We start from the raw sequence: 19,886 nt of genomic DNA, 5'->3' as shown, positions 1-19,886 counted from the left end.
TTCAGTTTTCTCAAAAGTACAGTCCTTGGGGCCGAGGGCATGGTTGTGAAGCCAAACTCCAGCCTCTGCCAGACACACAGCTCAAAGAACCTGCCCTACATCCCCATGGAGGGAGCGTGGCATTGCTCTAGTGCAGCAGAATTGCCAGCAGAGCTTCTGCTAACAAGGTCAAGGAATTCGAGGGTGTCTCTCAGGTGTGAGAGGATGGGGCTTCCCCCACTTTGGGGGCTCCAGGTGTGAAAAGCATGCTCCTGGTCTCATGTTCTAATGCCCTGGGCAAGGGCACCTCTCATGGTGAACCAACAGGCAGGTGGTTTGGAGTAAAAGAGTGGGAAAGGGGCCAGGGAGGGAGAGAAAAGGGAGATGCCAGACCCTGACTGTGGCTTCAATACCCACTCAGCGCTCACCTCCTCCTCATAAAGGGCCATGCCTCGGGCTGACCCGGTGGTTCCAGCACGCTTCATCTTGAGGAAGGAGACAGAAAGGAAAAATAACATTGTCAGTGGGGCTCATCTCCCTACACAAGAAAGACCAGAAACCCCTTCTCCCCTCCACTGGCATCCAGAGCCATGAGGATGGGTTCTCCAAGCTTCTGTGGCCCTCCAGCTTTCCCCCATTCAGCTAAAATGTATATAACGCTAACCATTTGAGAGACCATGTTAATGCACAACAGCCTATTGATGTAGGTTGTATTACTACCCCCATTTTACATATGATGACACTGAGGGTCAAGAGTGGTTAAACCACTTGCCACAACCAATAAGTGGCAAAGTAGCCATGCACAAAACAGATAAGATTTTGCCTGCTCTGGTTGAAGTGGCACAGGGGCCACCAGGTGCTTCTTCCCCCATGTCTCCTAAGGCCCTTTTGCAGGATTCTAAGGCTCTGGGGAACACAATGTGAAAAGCACTGGTTAAATCCAACCTCTTCACTTTAGAAATGAGGAAAACTGATGTCCAGAGGAAAGGGGTCAGAGCTTATGAGGTCCCTGTCCTTAGTGGGGCATAAGAGGGGAGTTGGTGTGGGAGGTTTAAGAGCAAAGGAGGTGATCAGCAGGGTTTTGGGGCCAGTGCGGGCCTGTCCTGCCACCTCTGTGCCTCTGAGGCTGGCTGCGTCCATCACAGCGAGATGGCAGACCCAGGAGCTGAAGACTCAGACGGGGTCCTGGCCCCTGTGCTGACCAACTGGACTCACTGAGTGACGGAAGGATGACGAAGCCTGAAGAGCCAACTGTTACCAGGCAAAGACCCAGAGGAAAGGCTTCATTCCTAGACACGTCTAATGATTTATTGGGAGCCTGGCATTCCGTGTAAATTCTTCCTTGCAATTTTCCCTGTTGTGTCTTGTTCCTTTGTCTGTGCTATAAAATATGGTGCAGCACACAGATAGTCCATCCTCAGGCTGGCCATCTGGTGGGAGGATGCTGCAGGAGTCCCCCTCCCACCCCCCATGGCTTCCCAATGGGGTGCTGGCCCACTGCCCAGGGGGAGCAGGCACGATGGTCATTGCAAGAAAGCTGGGCTCTGGCTGGTGCCTGAGAACACAGTCACTGACTTGCGGTATGACCTTGGCAACTCGCTCCTCTTTTTGGGCCCCAGGTGGCTCAGACGTAAAAAAGGGTAGGTTGGATTATGTCTAAAAATACAGATTGCTAGGTCTCACCTTATCTTGCTAAGTCAGAATATCCAGGGAGATCCCCCACAGAATCTATTTTGTAAAGCTCTGGTTTTAAAATCTCTAGTTGATTCTGAGGTGTAGCCCAATTGGACAACCTCAATTTGGTTCTTGTTCTTTCTCAAAAGGTGAGTATCTCATCTAACAATAACAGTTTTAATGCTTTACATGTACTTTTACATTAATCCTTAAAAGACCCTATGAGGTTGGTACTATATTACCCCATTTTACAGACAAGAAAACTGAGGCACAGAGAGGTTAAGTCATTTGACTCAAGTTATACTATAAGTGGCAGAAACTGGGACTCAAACTCAGTCTGGCTCCAGAGCCCATGCTCTTAAGCGCTATGGTATCCTGTCTCCTGTGTCTCTCTATGATTCTTTATGACTTCTTGACCGACAGGTGGGTAAGGAAGTATTATTTAGTATAATAACAACAGTTAATTTATGAGTGCTTATTAGGTACTAGGTTCTGCCTCCTATGAGGCAGGTGTTGTTGTAACACCCATTTTAGAGACAAGAAAAACTGAGGCCCAGAATAGTTCAGACCCTTGGTGAAGGCCAGGGAGCAGGGAAATGGCAGAGCTGGCTTTGAACCCAGGCAGGCCACCCTGCCAAACCACTCTGACCTTCAGAAGTGATGCTAACACAGGGTTGGTAGAAGGCATGGCCAGGATGCAACCCCCCATGTTCTGACCTGAAATCTTCACCCTCCCTCCAACAGCTGCCACAGCCCCTCTCCTGTCTGGCACCCTACAGATCTATCACATCCTTTACAGGCCCAGAAGAAGGCAGCATCCACCCCTCCAACTCTTCTTCCCCATTGAACCCTTGGGGCAAAGGCACTCACTGGGATCACCCGCTCCAGACAGATATTGAAGTTCTTCCTCTGGTTGGGCTTCAATTTTTTGAGCGAGAATCTGGTCTCACCGATAAACTCGTTATGGCCGAATTTGTCCTCATCACAGACAGAGATCCTGCGATTGACATAAAGGATGGAGAAAGAAAGAAGAGCATATATTGAGCTCCTACTATGTACCAAGAGCTCTGATTGATGCTGGCAAGGAATGTGTAATGTGCACAGGAATAATACAACTTCCTATTTATTGAGCACTAGGCCAGGTACTTTCAATTTCTCCTTGATCACAGTATAACTTAACAAGCAATAACATGCACAAATCTTAAATTTCTAGCTTGTAGGATTTTTGAATTTGCATACACCCATGCAACTACCACTCAGATAGATCAAGATGTAGAATACTCCAGCTTCCAGAAGACCCTCATGATCCCTCCTAGTCACTACTTCCCTCAAAGATAATCACTATCTTGTTCTCTTGGCAAGATTCAGTGTCTTGTTTTTGACCTACATTTAAATCAGATGTATAGACCCTTTTACATTTGGTTTCTTTTGTTCAACATTATGTCTGTGAGATTCATCCATGTCAATAGTTATCTGTCCCTTTTTTGGTTGTATAGTATTCTATTGTGTAAATATGTTGTAATAATTTTGCTACTTATGGGCATTTGGTTTTGAGCCATTTCTAGCTGTTATGAATAAAGCTGCAATGGAACATTCATGTTCATGTCTTTTCTACATGCACAGATACATATTTCTGTTAGGTAGGAGCAGAATTGCCGAGCCATGGACTACACACAAGTTTAACCTCAGTAGAAACTTCTAAACAGTTTTCCAAAGTGATTCCACCAATTACACTCCCACCAGCAGTTTATGCAGGTTCTGGTTGCTCTTCATTCTAGCTTCGATTTTGTCGGTCTTTAATTTTAGCCTTTCTGAGTGGGCCATGGTATCTCCTTGTAGTATTAATTTATTAGTATTCCACAAGATGTTGTGGAAAAAACCCAAACGAACTTTTTGGCCAACCCAATACATTTCCCTGATGATTAATGAAGTTCAGCCCCCTTTACATTTACTTTACGGTCATTTCAGCATCATCTGTTGCAAAGTTAGGCTAGGAACTTAGCTGACTCTTCTCATTTAATTCTTTCTCCCCCTAGACCTCTGAGTTTCCCACTTTGGAGAGGAGACTGGGGCCCAGAAAGGTTGAATAATTTTTCCCCAGTAAGGGGCAGAACCAGAATTTGAAGCTCCTGATTTCCAGAACACTATATTGTCTTTTGCTATCTACTTTGCACAGCATTGAGTAGACCAGAGGCACAAAAAAGGGAAGGTCATGAGAAAGGTCCCTCAGGAGGCCAAAAGGACCAATCGAGGCATGATAATTCATCCTGACATATACTAAGAGGAAGAAAGGACTTTTCCCCCCATGGGGGACAGATAGGAACTAACAGCACCTTGCTTCTTGGCCATTAACATTTGTTGAACAAGGTTCAAAGTTCTGAAGGGTCAGAACACCCTCCTGCTGAGCCCCACACTGTACACAACTGGAGAGAGAAATTGTCTCCATTTAGCCGGTGGGGGTGTAAACACCACCATCCTTTCTGCAGGACAATGTCTCCAAAGACTCACGAATAATCACCATTTTTGACCTAGTAATGCCACTTCTAGGAATTTACCTTGAAGACGTAAGTGAAAAAATACGTAACTACAAAGATCTTTACCACAGTTTTGTTTATAGTTGTGAAAAAGCAGAAATAACATAAGTATTCTATAATGGGGGAACTTCTTAAGAAAATTATGAAGTAACCCTAAAAATGTAACAGTATGCGTTGAAAATGATGTTGTAATTGCTCATCAGGGAAATGCAAAACCACAATGCGACACCATTACACACCCGTCAGAGTGGCCAAAATGGAAAAGTGTTGATGAGGATGTGAAGCAACTGGAACTCCCAGAACTCCCATTGCCGGTAGGAGTGTAAATTGGTGCAATCACTATGGAAAACTGGCAGTTTCTACTAAAGCTAAACATATACATACACCATGGCTCAGCCATTACACTCCCAGGTGTATATACAACAGAAATGTATGCAAGAAATAGCTACTAGAATGTTCCCAGCAGCACTATTTGTAATAGCCCCAAACAGAAAACCAACCAAATGCCAATTAACGGTAGAATGAATAAATAATATCGTGTTATATTCACACAATGGAATACTAAATAGCAATGAGAAAGAACAACCTACAAGTACCCACAACAACTTGGATGAGTATCACAAATATACTATTAACTGAAAGAAGACAGACATACAGGAATTATGTGGTATGATTTCATTTGTATTAAGTACAGAACTAGACTAAATTAATTTTTCCTGTTAGCAGTTAGGGTAGTGAATCCCCTGGGGGAAAAGGTCCTCACTGGAAGGGGGGGCACAAGGGGAGTGCTTCTGTGGTCTGGGAATGTTCTGTTCTCTTAACCCAGTGTGTTCACTTGGTGAAAATTCATCAATCTGTACACTTTTTCTGTGTGCACTTTTCTAAATGGATGTTATTACACTGCAATAAAAATGTTTATGTCTCCTTAAAATAATATTGTAGCTGATAGGAATGTACTTGGAACAGCCCATTTGCAAACCAGTTTGTATGCCTTGCAAAATTAAAAAGACCCACACCCCATACTCTGTGATCCAGCAGATATTCCTCCTTGGTTTCTGTCCTAAGGAAATACTCATATGAACACAAGGAAGCATGAAGAATGTTCACTGCAAATTTGTTTGTAATAGAGAAAAGGTAGAAGCTATCTAAATGTCTATCCACAGGGAACTGGATAAAGTGGTGAACAGTTACATAAAATTTTAAGACATGCCAACAATACCATATATTGTTTATAGATACATAATTAAGTAGCTGAAGCATAGGACACGCTTGGAAATGATACCCATAGAATTCAGGATAGTGTTTTGCCCTGGGGAGGAAAGAAGAGAAGGGGGTGGGGGATGAAGTATACAAGAGGAGCTTCAATTTGCATCTGTAGTGCTTTATTCCTTACAAAAAGAGCTGAAGCAAATAAAACAAATATTAAGATTTTTGAAAGACTGAGTATTGGGTTCATGGGTATTTGTTTTTATTATATTCTATATTTTTCTGTATATTCATAACACTTAATAATAAAACATTAAAAAAATCTGTGATAAACCCATGCTATGGAGTACGCTGAAGCAGTTAAAAATTAGGTAGATCTAAATGTCTTCTCATGGCCACAGCCCCAAGATATATTGTTAAGAAAAAAGGCAAGGTCCAGATATATTCAACATGATATTTCTTATATTGTAAATGACAGTATATATATATGTATGTATAGTGTATGTATGTATATATGAATATACACACACTCACAGAAGGAGAAAGGCAACCCAGGCTGAGGGAGGGGACTAACATTTGAAAGCAGCTTTGTTTTCTCAATAATTCTTTACAAGAACAATGTACTCATTTATTACTTATGTAATTTAAAATGCACTTTAATACACTGTAGAATAATATGAAGTGGCGTCAGTATATTAAGTGAAACTGGTTGATTACTTAATAGGATGGCCCATTTTTATAAACTTTTAAAAACACTCAACTTTATTAAAAAAAAAAAACTTTCACGCACACACACACACACACACACACAAACACATACACACAAATATAGACACACGCTAAACCCAAATGTCCAGACACCAAGATGTTAACAGTTTCACTTATCTGTATTTTCAAAAGTGTCTATCAGAAATATATATTGCTTTTTAGAAGAAAAAAAGAAACAAAAAACTACTCTGAGATGTTTCAAAGCGCTGCCCCCAGGAACCACGCATGCCTCAGTCTGCCCAGCCTCAGGCCCCTCTCTGCCCACCCTCCCGGCAGGCACCTGAGGGTCTTCCTCTGCATGTCCTCATCCGTGATGCCATGATAGACCAGAGTCTCATTCCAGATGGGATTTCGGGTGTTCCGCAGGGTTTTCGTACGAAGTTTGTTGGACTAGAACCCAGACAGACATCTGTCTCAGTGGGGAGCCAGCCCTGCAGCTCCATCCCTTGGGCTCATCTGCGATGGGTGGGTGACTTAGGAGTCCACTTCCCTCAGGAGTGTCCAGGGGCTCTGTTGCTCCCAAATGCATGTTCTCAGGGAGTGGGGTCATCCTCTAGGGTGCATCACCAACACTGGATACTGGGCCAGCCCTCCCTCCAGGCACTGGGCCCACTCTTTGAACTCTTCATAAAGATTAGAAAGCAAAGATATTTTTCTTTGAGAACAAGTATTATTTCTAGGCCAGGGAGGCAGAAATGAGAGTCTCCCATTCCTAGGCAGTGAAGAAATAATTTCTGGGGATATTGGGATGGTCCCCTCTGTTTCCCCAGATAGCATCCTCCATGCCTGAAATTCCTTAGAGAGAACAAAATTTTTCATTTTACTCTAAGACAGAAGGTTAGAAATGCACCTGGTGGCCTGGTGAGAAATCTAATTCATACTAACATGTAAACGACTGATTGGATTCTTTGGCAAAGCAGGTTTGGATTTAGGAGCGGGCAAAGGAGTGGGTCAAGGAGAAGCAAAGGTCGCTGGGGAGTTAGAAGGAGTAGTGGCCAACCAGTTTGGCCATGGCCAGGTGGGACTGTCTTTCCTTGATCCAAACAAAAAAAGAGTGAGATAAAGTGTGTATGTGCCCGTGCGTGTGTGTGTGTGTGTGTGTGTGTGTGTGTCCTTTTTTGTCTTATGGGGCATTTGATACTTGCAGAGATTTCTGAAAGGCATTTTTCTAAGATCATGTAACCAAGTATATAGGCAGCCTTGTTTTTAGGACATCCATGTCAAATTAACACAACAAAGCAAAAAATAAAACCCAAGAAGGCACACTTCCATTTCCAGCCATGTGCTCTGAGTTGGTCAATCCAAAGAAAGGAGAATTAATCCCACTTTCCCTCCCAGAAAGGTAGAAGGGATGGGGGTACATTTTCTCTTAATAATAGAACCTTTTCTCAAGTTATCTGGAAAGAGTTAGTCATTTCTGTCGAGAGGTGTTTGGCTGGGGCACAAAATGGGTGGGGGAGGTGGACCATGGTCAGCACTGGGGAGCCCTGAAGGTGCTTGAGCAGGTCAAGGGCATAATCAGGGTATCAGCTTCTCTCCTGGATCCCAGGTTTCTGAGTTAGAGAAATGAGCAGAGCCCCTGCCTCTTGAAGGAGAATGGCTCTAGCCCATCCCTTACCCCTTGTAAGAACTTTGCCAGTCAGGGAAGAGGGGGTTTGGGGAGGGCTATTTTAGGCTCTGAGCTGGGAACCTTGGGTGCTTTCCAGAGCCCATGTGCCCCGCTTGCCAAGAGGCACAGGCCATATGGTACCTTGCTGGCTCCTGGCAGGAGGTGCAGCTTAACGTAGGGATCGGCCAAGCCATTGGAATCCATGGGCTTCAGTCCCTGTAAGAGAAGAAGGCAATGGCGTGAGGGCCTGGGGAGGGCTGGGCGCTCAGCTATCACAGGCAATGGGCACAGCTATCACTCCATCCTGTGTGCTTCCTCTTCCAAAGAAAGAGAAGGGAAATGCAGTATCTTGAAATGAGCACTGGAATCCGGCAGATGGGGTTTAAAGCCTGGCCAAGTCACTTACTGGCTGTGTGACCTTAGGTAAGTTTCTTAACCTCTCTGAGCCTCATTTCCTCACCTGTCAAATGGGATGCTTCATGGGCTGGTGAGATTTAAACGTGATCCCACCTGTAAAGTGCTTGGCACAGTGCCTGGCACACAGGAAGTGCTCCATCAAGGCTGGATTGTTATTGCTGGGATGGGAGGACATGTCCCAGAATGGGTGGGAGAGGAGGAAAGGCCAGCGAAAGGAGGCCTGAGTTCTGGCCCTGGCCCTTGCACTCACTTCTGAGACCGCAGTTTCTCCATCCATATGATGGGGATCACAATCTCTGCCTGGCCCCCCTCACAGAGCTGGCATGGCTAAAATGGCTAAAATGAGCCACTGTAGGGGAGAGCAGTTTGTCTGGGGTAGGAGTTAAGCTGGGCTTGTTAACATGAGCAGTTCCAAAATTCCTGGGGCTCAGATACGCTCTGCCCATCCCCCTAGGCCCTGGCTGAGGCAGGTATCTTATCTCTGGGCTCCCACTGTCTCCTCTCACAGCACTAATCCCCAATCCCATGTATCGTGCCCTGTGATCTCCAGGGACTTCAGTTTCCTCATCTGTTCAGTGGGGCTGATCACAGACCCTGCTTCATGGGATTCTTGGAGGGTTAAATGAGATCTCATCTGTGAAGGCTGAACTCTGGCCCTGGCACAAGTTCAGTATGAACAACGTTTGCTACTACTAGGTTGGGAGAGGAGGCCACAAAGTGGGGTGCAAGGGGGAAATCTGGCCGGGTAGCCTAGAAGGTAAGAGCATAGGCTTTTGAGCTGGGCAACACTGGTTCAAATCCTAGCTCCACCACTTCCTGGCTGTGTGATTTGGGCAAGTCCCTTAATCTCTCTGTGCCTCAATTTCCCCATCTATAAAATGGGAATGATGATGAAACCTTCCTCATAGGTTTGTTGTGAAGATTAAATGGGACGAAATAATTTGTAGAAAGCCCCAGAGCGTATACAATACTCAGGAGATGTTATAGTGATGGTTTCTTGTCCATTTCTCCATGAGGGCACAGTCTATTCTCGCTCATTCTAATATTCCCCAACATTTAGGGTAGTTCCTGGTACAGAGTAGGTATTTAATAAACATGTCTGTAATGTCTGTTTGGATTGGGAGGTTACAAATTGGCAGACGCTGTGTTTTTCAAATTTGAACTTGAACATCTTTGTTTGGGTCCTGCTCACACCAGTTTAGTTTACCAAAGTTACTACCATTCCCTAATGTCTCACACGCTTTTCTCGTCTCTTTACCAGCCCAGCCCCTGAGCCGTTGAGTTTTCTGTACCCCTGTCTCAAGGGGGCTGTAATGGTGTGGCTTTCCCCCATTTCTGGAGCTGGAGGTGGTTACATCTGGATTCAAGTCCAGCTCTATCCCTTACCAGCTGAGTGGCCTCAGGCTTTAACTTTCTAAGCCTCAGTTTTCCCATCTGTACAATGGGGCTAATAATAATCTCTTCCTCAGAGGTTCCTATGAAGATGAAATAAGATAATGTAGGGCCTTACCTCACTGTGTTATTGGAGGGCACGTGTAAATGCATCTAAGTGTCTGCTGAAGAAGTGACCTGGGTATGTTGATCTAGAAGTTGTGTTAAGCATTTCATACATTATTGATCATCCAAACTGGGACATTTTGTGAGTGGAAAGGGGAGTTCTTAATTATTTCATCAAGGCAACAGGCATAGCTGGGGACCATCTGTGCAAACTGGGACATCCCACCACCTTCCACGTAATACTCACCAACATCCTCATGGGAGAGACTCTATTATTATCCCTGAGGCACAGAGAGGTTAACTTCCCTCAAATCCCACAGCTAGGAGGGGCAGAGCTGGTATTTGAATCCAGGAAGTCTGGTTCCTGAACCTTGCTTGTTATTTTCTATAGACCAGACTTGGGGCAGGGAGAGATCCTGGTCAACTACTTCCTGGGATTGGCATTGGCATCATCCAGCTTTCTTTGCGGGCTGGAGTAAAGTTGGCTCACTGCCCCTGGAGCCTGTAGCATGGAGATGCTCTTTCAATCTGGTTTGCCTTTTCCCTCCTCTCAGAAGCCCAGATTACTGTCCTTGCATCTGCAACAGTAAGTCCTGACTCAGTCTGTAGCTCCAGCTTGACAGCCCCGTCTACAGAAGGAGCTGTTCAGTGGCATGTCAGCTGTCAAGTTAGGCTGTCACTGCTCCCAGGTGACACCTCTGAGATCCCCTCTAGAGGGTGTGGATGGGGCTGGGCAGATCTTGGCTCTGCCCTTGAAGCTTGGTTTCCTCCACTCCCGGGAGGCAGCTGCAGTTAAGTGAAACCCCTCTGGGACCTTCCCCGGAGGAAGTCCTCCCTGCAGAGGAATTGGCCGTGGCTAATTCCTGCTCTTTTCTCATCACTGTCACTGTCACAGATAGACAAGGCAATGACAGGAGACAGAATTGGTCACCCATGCCCTCCCCAAGTCCCCTAGAAATGCCAGAACATCCTGAGTGGTCCCCAGCTTGGCCCCCTTACCCACCTTGGCCTTTATGATGGTGCAGTGCAGGGAGCTGTTGTCCTGGTCGTAGAGAAGGCTGAACTCCAGGGCACCCAGGGTGGCTGAAGAAGACAGAGGCAGGTACCAAGAGGACATTAATTCATTTAACAAACATTTCCTGAGCACTTACCGTGTGCGCAGTCTGGGCTAGCCATTGAGCCTACAGAGGAGAGGAAGACTCAGTCCCTCTGGACTCCCCATCCTGGTAGACCTTCCTCTTCTTTGGAGCCCTCAGCACACCTGTGATCAGTTAATCATTTGTGCAATTGCCTAGTTAATGACTTCCATCTGCTAGGTTGAGAGTCCCTTGAGGGCAAGGCTGTGACTGCCTTGTTCACTGCTGTCCCCGCTGGGCACAGTGCAGGGCACACAGTTTGTGCTCACTTACTTGCTGAAGGAATAAATGAGTCTTAGCATTTGCTGTTGCCTCTGTCTGGAATGCTCTCTCTCTAGATCCTCACATGGCTGGTGCCTTCTCATTATCCACATCGCAGCTTAAATGTCACCTCCTCAGAGAAACCCTCCCTGATTGATCCATCTAAAGCAGCCACCCTCATGGTCATTCACCCTATTTTATTTCCTTCACGGTGCTCTGTCTTTATCTGAAATGAACTCATTGGTATGTTTCTCTCCACTAGAATATTAGTTCCATTAGATCAGCCATCTTGTCTGTTATTTATTTTTTTCTTTTTTTGCCATGGTATCCCTAGCACTTAGAATAGTTTGGGGGCACCTCGTAGGTGCTCAATAAATACTTGTCAAATATAGAGATGAGTGAGGGAGGGAGTTGAATACAGAGACAGTCTTGTTATAAATCACTTGGGACAGCTCCTAACAGGGACATACACCGGCTGGGAGGGATCTTCTAGGCTTGGCAGGTCAGCAAAGAGACACTTAAGGCAGATGGAAGGAGCAGTGGCCACTGCTCCAGGCAGAAGGACCAGGATGTGGAAAGCCAGGAAGGTGGGAGAGACATGGTGCATTTCCAGGGCAGAAACAGCCCCCAGCCAGCGAGGTGGGGGTGGGCTCCTCAGACTCCTTTCCCCTGAGCCTGCAGACTCATGACCCCTGGGAGAGACAGGACAGCTGATATTTCCTCCAGGTCTGGCCTCTGACCTGCTGCAGCAATGAGACTGACTGTCAGTCCCTCCACTCACTGGCCATATGAACTTGGACAAGCCCCTGAACCTCTCCGAGCCTCTGTCTCCTTATCTGTGAAATTGGAATAGGAAAAGCAACTATTCCCAGGCTCACTGGGATGATTAAATTGAGCATGTGCACGTAACACACTTAGAAAAGTGCCCGGCACAAAATAAGGGCTCAACAAGTGTTGACTATTATTACTTCTGATGTGCATGTCATATAATAATAATTCCTCATGTGTGTTTCGCACTATATAATAATGATTTCTGGTTTATGAAGCAGTTTCTCAGCAGGTATCTCAGTTTACGACCCCTCAGCCCTGTATGGGAGGTGGTATTTGCTTTCCCTTTTACAACGAGGGGAGGTGACGTGATGGGCCAAAGCCATTCCGCCGATCACAGCCCTTGGTCCATTTCTTCTGAGTGGGTCCAGTCTCCCCATCTGACCAGGAGCTCTTGGAACCTCCCCCCAACCCCACAGCATGCATCAGGTCCAGACACAACCCATCCATGCTTCCCTGCAGCTCACAAAGGCCACCCCAGCTCTCCCCTGCTGCTCCCAGCCACACCCAGGAGAAGTACCACTGGTGTGTGTGTGTGTGTGTGGCATAGAGCAGGCACTTTATAAATCATTGAATGGATGGATGCAAGAGGAAGTATCAGAAATTTTAAAGTCATGGTTAAAAAATGACTTTTAGAAGACACACACCAAAGAGTCTGGGAAACGATTAAAATAGATATCTATCTATATATACACCTAGGAGTGGAATTGCTGAGTCATATGATAGCTCTATGGAACCGCCAAATAGAACTTTGTGAATATAGTTGAAATGCACTCTTAAAAAATTATGTAAATGGTTAACGTTGATGTTATGTGTCTTTTACAACAATGAAAAAAATAGATAGCACTTATACTTTAGAAAGCTGATGTCATTTTGTGAATTTAGTAACACAAATTTGTATTTTTATAACTTGGTAAATACGTTTATTAGGTTTGGCATATCGGGGGCCTGGGGATGTACAGAGCTGTCCCCAGAGCCATTCCTATTTCCCTGGGGGCGACCCCTGAAGTGACTTTTCCAGCCACCCCTCCGTTACGCGTCACCTACTTGCTTCATCTGAATCATAGCTGTTGGCTTCCTCCTCCTCCTCCTCCTCCTCCTGTGGGCGTGGGGGCTGGCGGGCCGGGGCCGCGGCCGGCTGGGGAGCAGCAGCAGACGCTTGGGAACAGGGGCCCAGTGGGCGGCCCGCTCGGTCCTCCCTGGCTCCAACTGCCGAATAGCCCCCAACTCCCCCCGTTCTCTCCTCTCGCGGTGGGGCGGTGACCCCTGTATAGGCGGGGTCACTCGGAGCCACCTCTGCAGGGGAGATGGGGAGAGGGTGGGAAAGAGGCAGCTGAGTCCCTGTGTCATAACGACAGCAGTGACAACTGCTGCAGCATTACCGCGAGTGATGGGCACCTACTGTGTACCAGGTGCTTGGCGAGCTTTGTGCCACAATCACCCACTGCCCTGCAATGCGGGACTGTCACTTCCAGTGGACAGGGGGGCCACATCATGCCGTTCACCGGTTCTCAGAATGTTGCCTTTGTCAAAGCCACCCAGGGAAGGCTTGCAAAAATCCAGGTTCCCAGGCTCCATCTAGAATCTGTAGGCCCTGTGGTGGGGCCTTGGAATCTATGTTTTATAACAAGTTCCATGAGCAAAACAGACCTCACTGAGAGCCCTCACTGGTATGGGCTCTGAAGCCAGACAGCCTGGATTTGAATCTCAGCTGGAGCAAGATTACCTACCTCTGAGCCTCAGTTTTCTCACCTGTAAAATGGGAATTTTAAGACCTGAAGGTGCTCAAATAGTATTAGCTATTATTTAAAAAATTTTCTAGTATATGCACAGCACTTAACACAGTACCTGGTGCATTAGAAAGCAATGAATCTGTTGTAGTGATTGGTGCTGCTGCATATATATCATGTGTGATAATCACTGTCACTCGGTGTGGTCTTCATACATTGTAGGCCACGTGCTAAGGTGTTCCATGTATTGGTTTACTTAATCCTCCCAACAACTCTGTGAGGTAGGTCCTTGGATTATTCTCCTTTTAGAGATAAGGAAACTGAGGCTCTGGGAAGTTAAGTGACTTGCCCAGGGTCACACAGCTGGGAAGTAAAGAAGCAGTGATTTGAATGCAGGCAGCTTGTACTCTTAACCACTGTATGTATTGTCATTTTCTATCTATCTAATCTTCGTACAGACTCTCTAGACTTTTAGAATTAGGAATTCCCTGGGAGCTCATCAGATAGGTCTCAGGATGCAGAATGGGCCAATGTCTGGCAGCCCCTGCTCTCTCTCTCTCTCTCTCTCTCTCTCTCTCTCTCTCTCAGTCAGTGGAAGAGGTGGTCACCTGCGCAGGCACAGAAAGAGGCAAACACTTGCCTGGTCTCTGATCTGGAAAACGTCCTGCTGGCCCGGGACTGGGTCTGCTGCCTCCTGGGGGTCCTGAGTGGGGCAAAGAGAGAAAGAAGTTTGGAATAGAGAAGGCGGCATCATTTAGGTATTTGCCCTGAGCCGCCCTCATTTCACAGGTGTGGACACAGGCCCAGGGGCAGCAGGTGACGTGCAGAGGCACCCAGGGTTGCAGGAACGGTCCCATTGGGGGATTCTGGCGTTGGAAAGCCCTGGCTTCAAGCCCAAATCCTTCCATCCTGGGCCTCAGCTTCCTCCTCTGTGAAGTGGGGAAGAGCAGGTATTACCTGCTCTTCATGTTTTGTTGGCTGTTATGAGGTCGACAAACAAATGGAGCAAGAATCGCTTGCAAGGTAACGGGCAAGTCCAGGCTTTGAGTCCACCATTATTATGGGGTCATTACTGGTCCAGAGGATTCTATATAACTACATTTCCAAAGCTTGGCATGTGGGGGAGAGCCACAGGGATGGGGCATGAAATAACAGTCAATGACACAGTGAGAAAGTCATTCTGGGTTCCCATTGCCTTTCCATACTTATCCCGTCATGGGAAAAGTCTCATCTAGGTGCTACTTTAACACTTCTCTAACCTTTGTAAATGTCCCTTTTGAGCAAAAGAGGACAGGCCTCGGCTCCGAACCTTCAGCAGGCCAGAGTACTGAGAATGTCATTGTACCGTTTTATTTTCAGTACATTAATTTGTATAATAGCCCCCCACAATAGGTCGAATGGTGTTCTCCAAAAAATGTTCAAGTTCTAACCCCTAGTCCCTGTGAATGTGAATATTTGATCATCTTTGCAGGTGATCAAGTTAAGATGAGGCCATTAGGGTGAGCCCTAATCCAATATGACTACGCCCTTATAAAGAGGGGAAATTTGGACACACAGGGACCCATGCATAGAAGGAAGATGATGTGAAGACACATCCACAAGCCAAGGAATGCCCGAGGACCCCAGAAGCAAGAGGAGAGGCTGGGACAGATTCTCCCTCACAGTTTGTGGAAGGAAACAACACTGGCAACACCTTGATTTTGGACTTCTGGCTTCTAGAACCGTGAGACAATACATTTCTGTTATTTTAAGCCACCCAGTTTGTGATATTTGTTATGGCTGCCCTAGCAAACTAATATACTCTTTTTGTGGTATGGAATATTGGTTTCCCACTTATGCCATTATTATAGGTTTCTTTTAAAATAACAGGTTTTTCACTGTACCAATTAGGAATTATTTCCATTGTTTTACACAAGCCATACGTGTTCAGATTTTCTCACATTACTAATCTCTTTGCCCACCATTTCTTCCTGAATCTCACATATCTGTCTGAGAACCTTTGCCTTTTCCTTGAAGTCTGAAGTCCTTAAAATTTCCTTGAAAGTTTATGATAACTTCTCTCAATTATGTTCTTAAATGAGGTCAATTTGAAGAAAATATTAAGGAAATAAGAGGGCAGATCATAGGTGCATGTGGTAAAAATTGTGAAAGTGGAGTGATGATGTCAGAAGGTGGGAAACAGTGAGGGATGAAGTACTGTCACTTCTTGCATTTAGGTAGGTATGATGCTACCCTTCCTCCCACCCCCACCAGCTTCCCAGCCTGGAGTATTATTCATTCTAAAGGTCTTTGAAGAGTTTAGGGTTTGGTGGTGGCTGCAGCTTTGCAGAAAGCCCAGAGGGTTCTGCAAGCAAGGGTGGGAGGTTTTGGGGTCACAGCTGAGTGACAGCCTGGGCGGGTGGGTCGGTGGCACGTACCTGGCTGCCCAGGCTGGGGGAGCGCTGGACTCTGTATCGAGGCCGGGGTGGGTCTAGAGGCCTGGACTGAGTTGGCCCGTCTCAAACCTGCAGGGAAAAGGAAAGAGCCTGTCATATCGCACACACACACGCATGCACGCACACACACACACTCACACACAGTCAAAGCAGGAAGAAGCCTGGGACCGGTCAGCTGGCATGAGGCATGGTCCTCTGGGTGTGAACTGGATGCAGCCCCCCGACATTCCCAGCTCTTTCAGACCCTCTTCTCCTCCCCTTCGTGTGTTCTCTCTTTCCAATACTCAGATCCCCCTGGGCAACTCACTGCAACAACATGGATGTTGAAAAGCTCAGGTTCTGCGACATTGCTTCCGACATCTGTGACCTTGCACAAATGACCTATCCTCTTTGGGCCTCAGTCTCCTCATCCATCAAATGGGGATAACAATACTTACCTCATAGGGTTGTGGTGGAGACACAATGATACAATACATGTAAAGTGCTCAGAACAGTGCCTGGCATATAGTGAACACTCAACATCTGGCAGATGTTGATACTACTTTATAATTATTGAAAGACTGTTCTTATCTTCACATGGACCTAGCTTTGCATCCCAGATTTTTCTTCTATAAGCTGTGTGTCTTTGGGCTGGTCACTTACCCTCTCTGAACCTCAGATGCTTCATGGAGGCAACAACTCTACCCACTTGATTAACATTTTTATAAGAACTTATTTCATCTCTACACCCTATGAGGTGGGTGTTTTATTAGCTCCATTTTACAAATGGGGAAACTGCGGCACAGAGGGGTTAAGGAGCTCACCTAATGTCTCTTGGCTAGTTAGTAGCCGAGCCAGGGTTTGAACTCAGGCATTTGGTCTCCAGAGTCTACCTGAGACTATTAGATGCTACTGCCTCCTGCAGAGCTGTTGGGGGATCAAATGGGGATGATATACACAGCAGTTCCTGGGACTGAGAAGGTATGACATTCCTAGAAGAATACCCTGTCTTCTCTCACCTCACTGGGCTGGATCCCACCTTTCCTGAATCCAAATATTTTTCACTGGAGAGATGCTTGAATGCTCATGACAGAAAGTGCTTTGCCACCTCTGGCTGGGGCTTACAAATTCTTGTCCCGGGGTCCTGCATTAGCACTTCCATTTGCTTGTTCATTTGGGTCCTTGTTCATCCATCCATCCATCCATCCAACCACTCACTCACTCACTCACTCACTAACTCACTCACTCATTCAACAAGTGTTCATTGAATGTCTACCAAGCGCCAATGAATAAATGAAAAAAACCACTGTTCTCCCCATTCCTTTTGATTCTCCTCATCCAGGAAGCCTGTCTGGATTTGCCCATCTCTCTCACCTGCTGGGCTCCGGCTGGGGTCACCAGCAGCTCCGCCGTGGCTCTGGTCCCAGCTCTCTGAGTCCCGGCTAGATGAGCTCATTCGTGCCTCGGAGGCCCTGCGCACAGGAGGCCCATAGCTTCCTCGCCCAGGAGCAGAGGCCAGGTCAGGGCCTGAAAGGAAAAGCATGAATTGAATGGAGAAAAGGCAATGGAGGAATGGGGAAAAGGACTCCTGTCTCAAAAGTAGAAGACAGAGTCGGCAGAACCCACCTGTCTTCTGACCTGGGCCCCTCCTGTCATCAGTGCCACCTGGAGAGAGAGAAAACTGATGAGGGGTATGTATTGGGTTGGCCAAAATGTTCACCTGGGTTTTTCTGTAACATCCTATGGAAAAACCCAAATGAACTTTTTGGCAAACCCCCAATAATTGATGTTTTCTGGAGAGCTGACACTTAAGGAGCTCACAAAAGGGCCCATCCACCATTCCCAAGAACTTTTAAAACAAAATTAAAAGTTTCCTTTCCCAACTTCCCCTTTGATGTAGAGCCTATCTACAAATTTCACATTATTTCCACTGCAAACAAATTGGGATCATGGGCTACGTACTGCTTCTAGAATGTGTTTTGTTCACTTAATTTGAATTTCCCCAGAACTCACCAAGCATGCTCCCACCTCAAACCCTTTTGCACACGGTATTTCCGAAGATTCTATGAGCCCTCTTTATCACCTTGGTTGGGTTTCTCCCCAAGTATCATCTCTCAGACAGCCCTTCTCTGGCTATTCTGTCCAACATGAAGCCTCTATCCCCTCTATCTGTTTCATTTTTCTTCCTGGCACTTATCACTACCTGATATTATGTTGTATTTGCATTTGCTGTTTGTTGATCATCTGTTTCCCCCAATAGAATTTTAATTGCATGAGAGCATGGATTTTATCTGTTCCATTCACTGATTCCCTGGGGCATAGAACAGAGCCTGGAACTCACTAGGTGTTCCGTAACTGTTCATTAAGGGAATATTGAAAGCTCATATCATGGGCATAATTCCAAATCTACAATATACATTTACATCATTCAATTTTTTAAAATATTTATTTCCTTTATTTATTTCCTTTATTTTTTTTTGGCTGCATCGGGTCTTAGTTGCAGTACGCGGGATCTTTCGTTGCAGCACACAGGCTTCTCTCTAGTTGCGACATGTGGGTTTTCTCTCTCTAGTTGTGGCACGCAGGCTCCAGGGGCCATGAGCTCTGTAGTTTGCGGCACACGGGCTCTCTCGCTGAGGCACGCGGGCTCAGTAGTTGTGGTGCACAGGCTTAGTTGCCCCGTGGCATGTGGGATCTTAGTTCCCCTACCAGGGATCGAACCCGCATCCCCTGAATTGGAAGGCGGATTCTTTACCACTGGACCACCAGGGAAGTCCCTACATCATTCAATTTTAAAAGGTGCTTAATACACCATGGTGTGGATATACCATAATCTATTCAACAATTATCCCGTTAATGAATGCTTAGTTTTTTCCAGTATTTTTTGCTACCATAAACAATGATGCAATAAATACGCTTATACATATGTCTTTTATATGGGTACTTTTCTTGCTGTTAAATATATTCCCAGAGAGGGACTGTTGGATCATATAGTATATACACTTCGAATTTTAATAACATCTGCCATATTACTTTTCAAGAGGCGGGAGGTGACTTATAGTCCTACCAACAGTTTATACCATCATTTCTCCACATATTCACCAGCACTAGATGTTATTGCCAATAATTGTTTAGGAGTTGCTATGCAATGCAGGTGATGTTACTTCTTTCCAATGAGGTGAATACTTTCAGAGTTATTTGTTTTGTCTAGAGTTTATATAATAAGCTAATTCATACCATTTATGTGTGTAAGTGTATGTGTCTGTGTATAGGTGATTAATACTATGTACTACTGGCCAACATTTACTAAGTGCTGCACTCTGCAAAGTACTGTACATGTACAAGCATACCTTGGAGACATTGTTGGTTCAGTTCCAAACCACTGCCATAAAGCGAATATCACAAAAAAATTGAGTCACATGAATTTTTTCCCACTGCATATAAAAGTTATGTTTACACTATACTGTAGTCTATTAAGTGTGAAACAGCATTATGTCTTAAAAATGCACATAACTTAATTTAAAATATTTTATTGTGAAAAAAATGCCAAAACAATTACAATAGTAACATCGAAGATCACCGTTCACAGATCACCATAACAAATATAATAATAATGAAAAAGTTTGAAATACTGTGAGAATTACCAAAGTGTGACACAGAGAGACAAAGTGAGCAGGAAAAATGGCACCGACAGACTTGCTTGATACAGGGTTGCCACAAACCTTCAGTTTATAAAAAACTGCAATGACTGTGAAGTGCAATAAAGCAAAGTGCAATAAAATGAGGTATGCCTGTAGCATCTCATTTAATCTTCAAAATAACCCAGTGAGTTA

At 45.6% G+C, this 19,886-nt stretch overlaps 1 protein-coding gene across 1 annotated transcript in view; it reads right to left on the bottom strand.

Annotated features, from left to right (window-relative positions):
• RPH3A (rabphilin 3A) overlaps window positions 1–19,886 on the bottom strand; it is an 88,742-nt gene that overhangs the window by 8,810 nt on the left and 60,046 nt on the right. The window contains exons 8-17 of the mRNA XM_007170889.2: window positions 17,680–17,718; window positions 17,428–17,580; window positions 16,057–16,143; window positions 14,280–14,342; window positions 12,957–13,205; window positions 10,688–10,767; window positions 7,912–7,986; window positions 6,442–6,551; window positions 2,524–2,650; window positions 408–464 (exon numbers count right to left, since the gene is read on the bottom strand). Of these exons, the coding sequence (XP_007170951.2) occupies window positions 408–464; window positions 2,524–2,650; window positions 6,442–6,551; window positions 7,912–7,986; window positions 10,688–10,767; window positions 12,957–13,205; window positions 14,280–14,342; window positions 16,057–16,143; window positions 17,428–17,580; window positions 17,680–17,718 (1,040 nt within the window). The remainder of the gene's footprint in view (window positions 1–407; window positions 465–2,523; window positions 2,651–6,441; window positions 6,552–7,911; window positions 7,987–10,687; window positions 10,768–12,956; window positions 13,206–14,279; window positions 14,343–16,056; window positions 16,144–17,427; window positions 17,581–17,679; window positions 17,719–19,886) is intronic.

This window comes from Balaenoptera acutorostrata, chromosome 13, assembly GCF_949987535.1.
Source record: "Balaenoptera acutorostrata chromosome 13, mBalAcu1.1, whole genome shotgun sequence".
NCBI lineage: Eukaryota > Metazoa > Chordata > Mammalia > Artiodactyla > Balaenopteridae > Balaenoptera > Balaenoptera acutorostrata.
The sequence above is the reverse complement of the archived record's forward strand: the minus strand, read 5'-3'. Positions and strand labels throughout refer to the sequence as shown.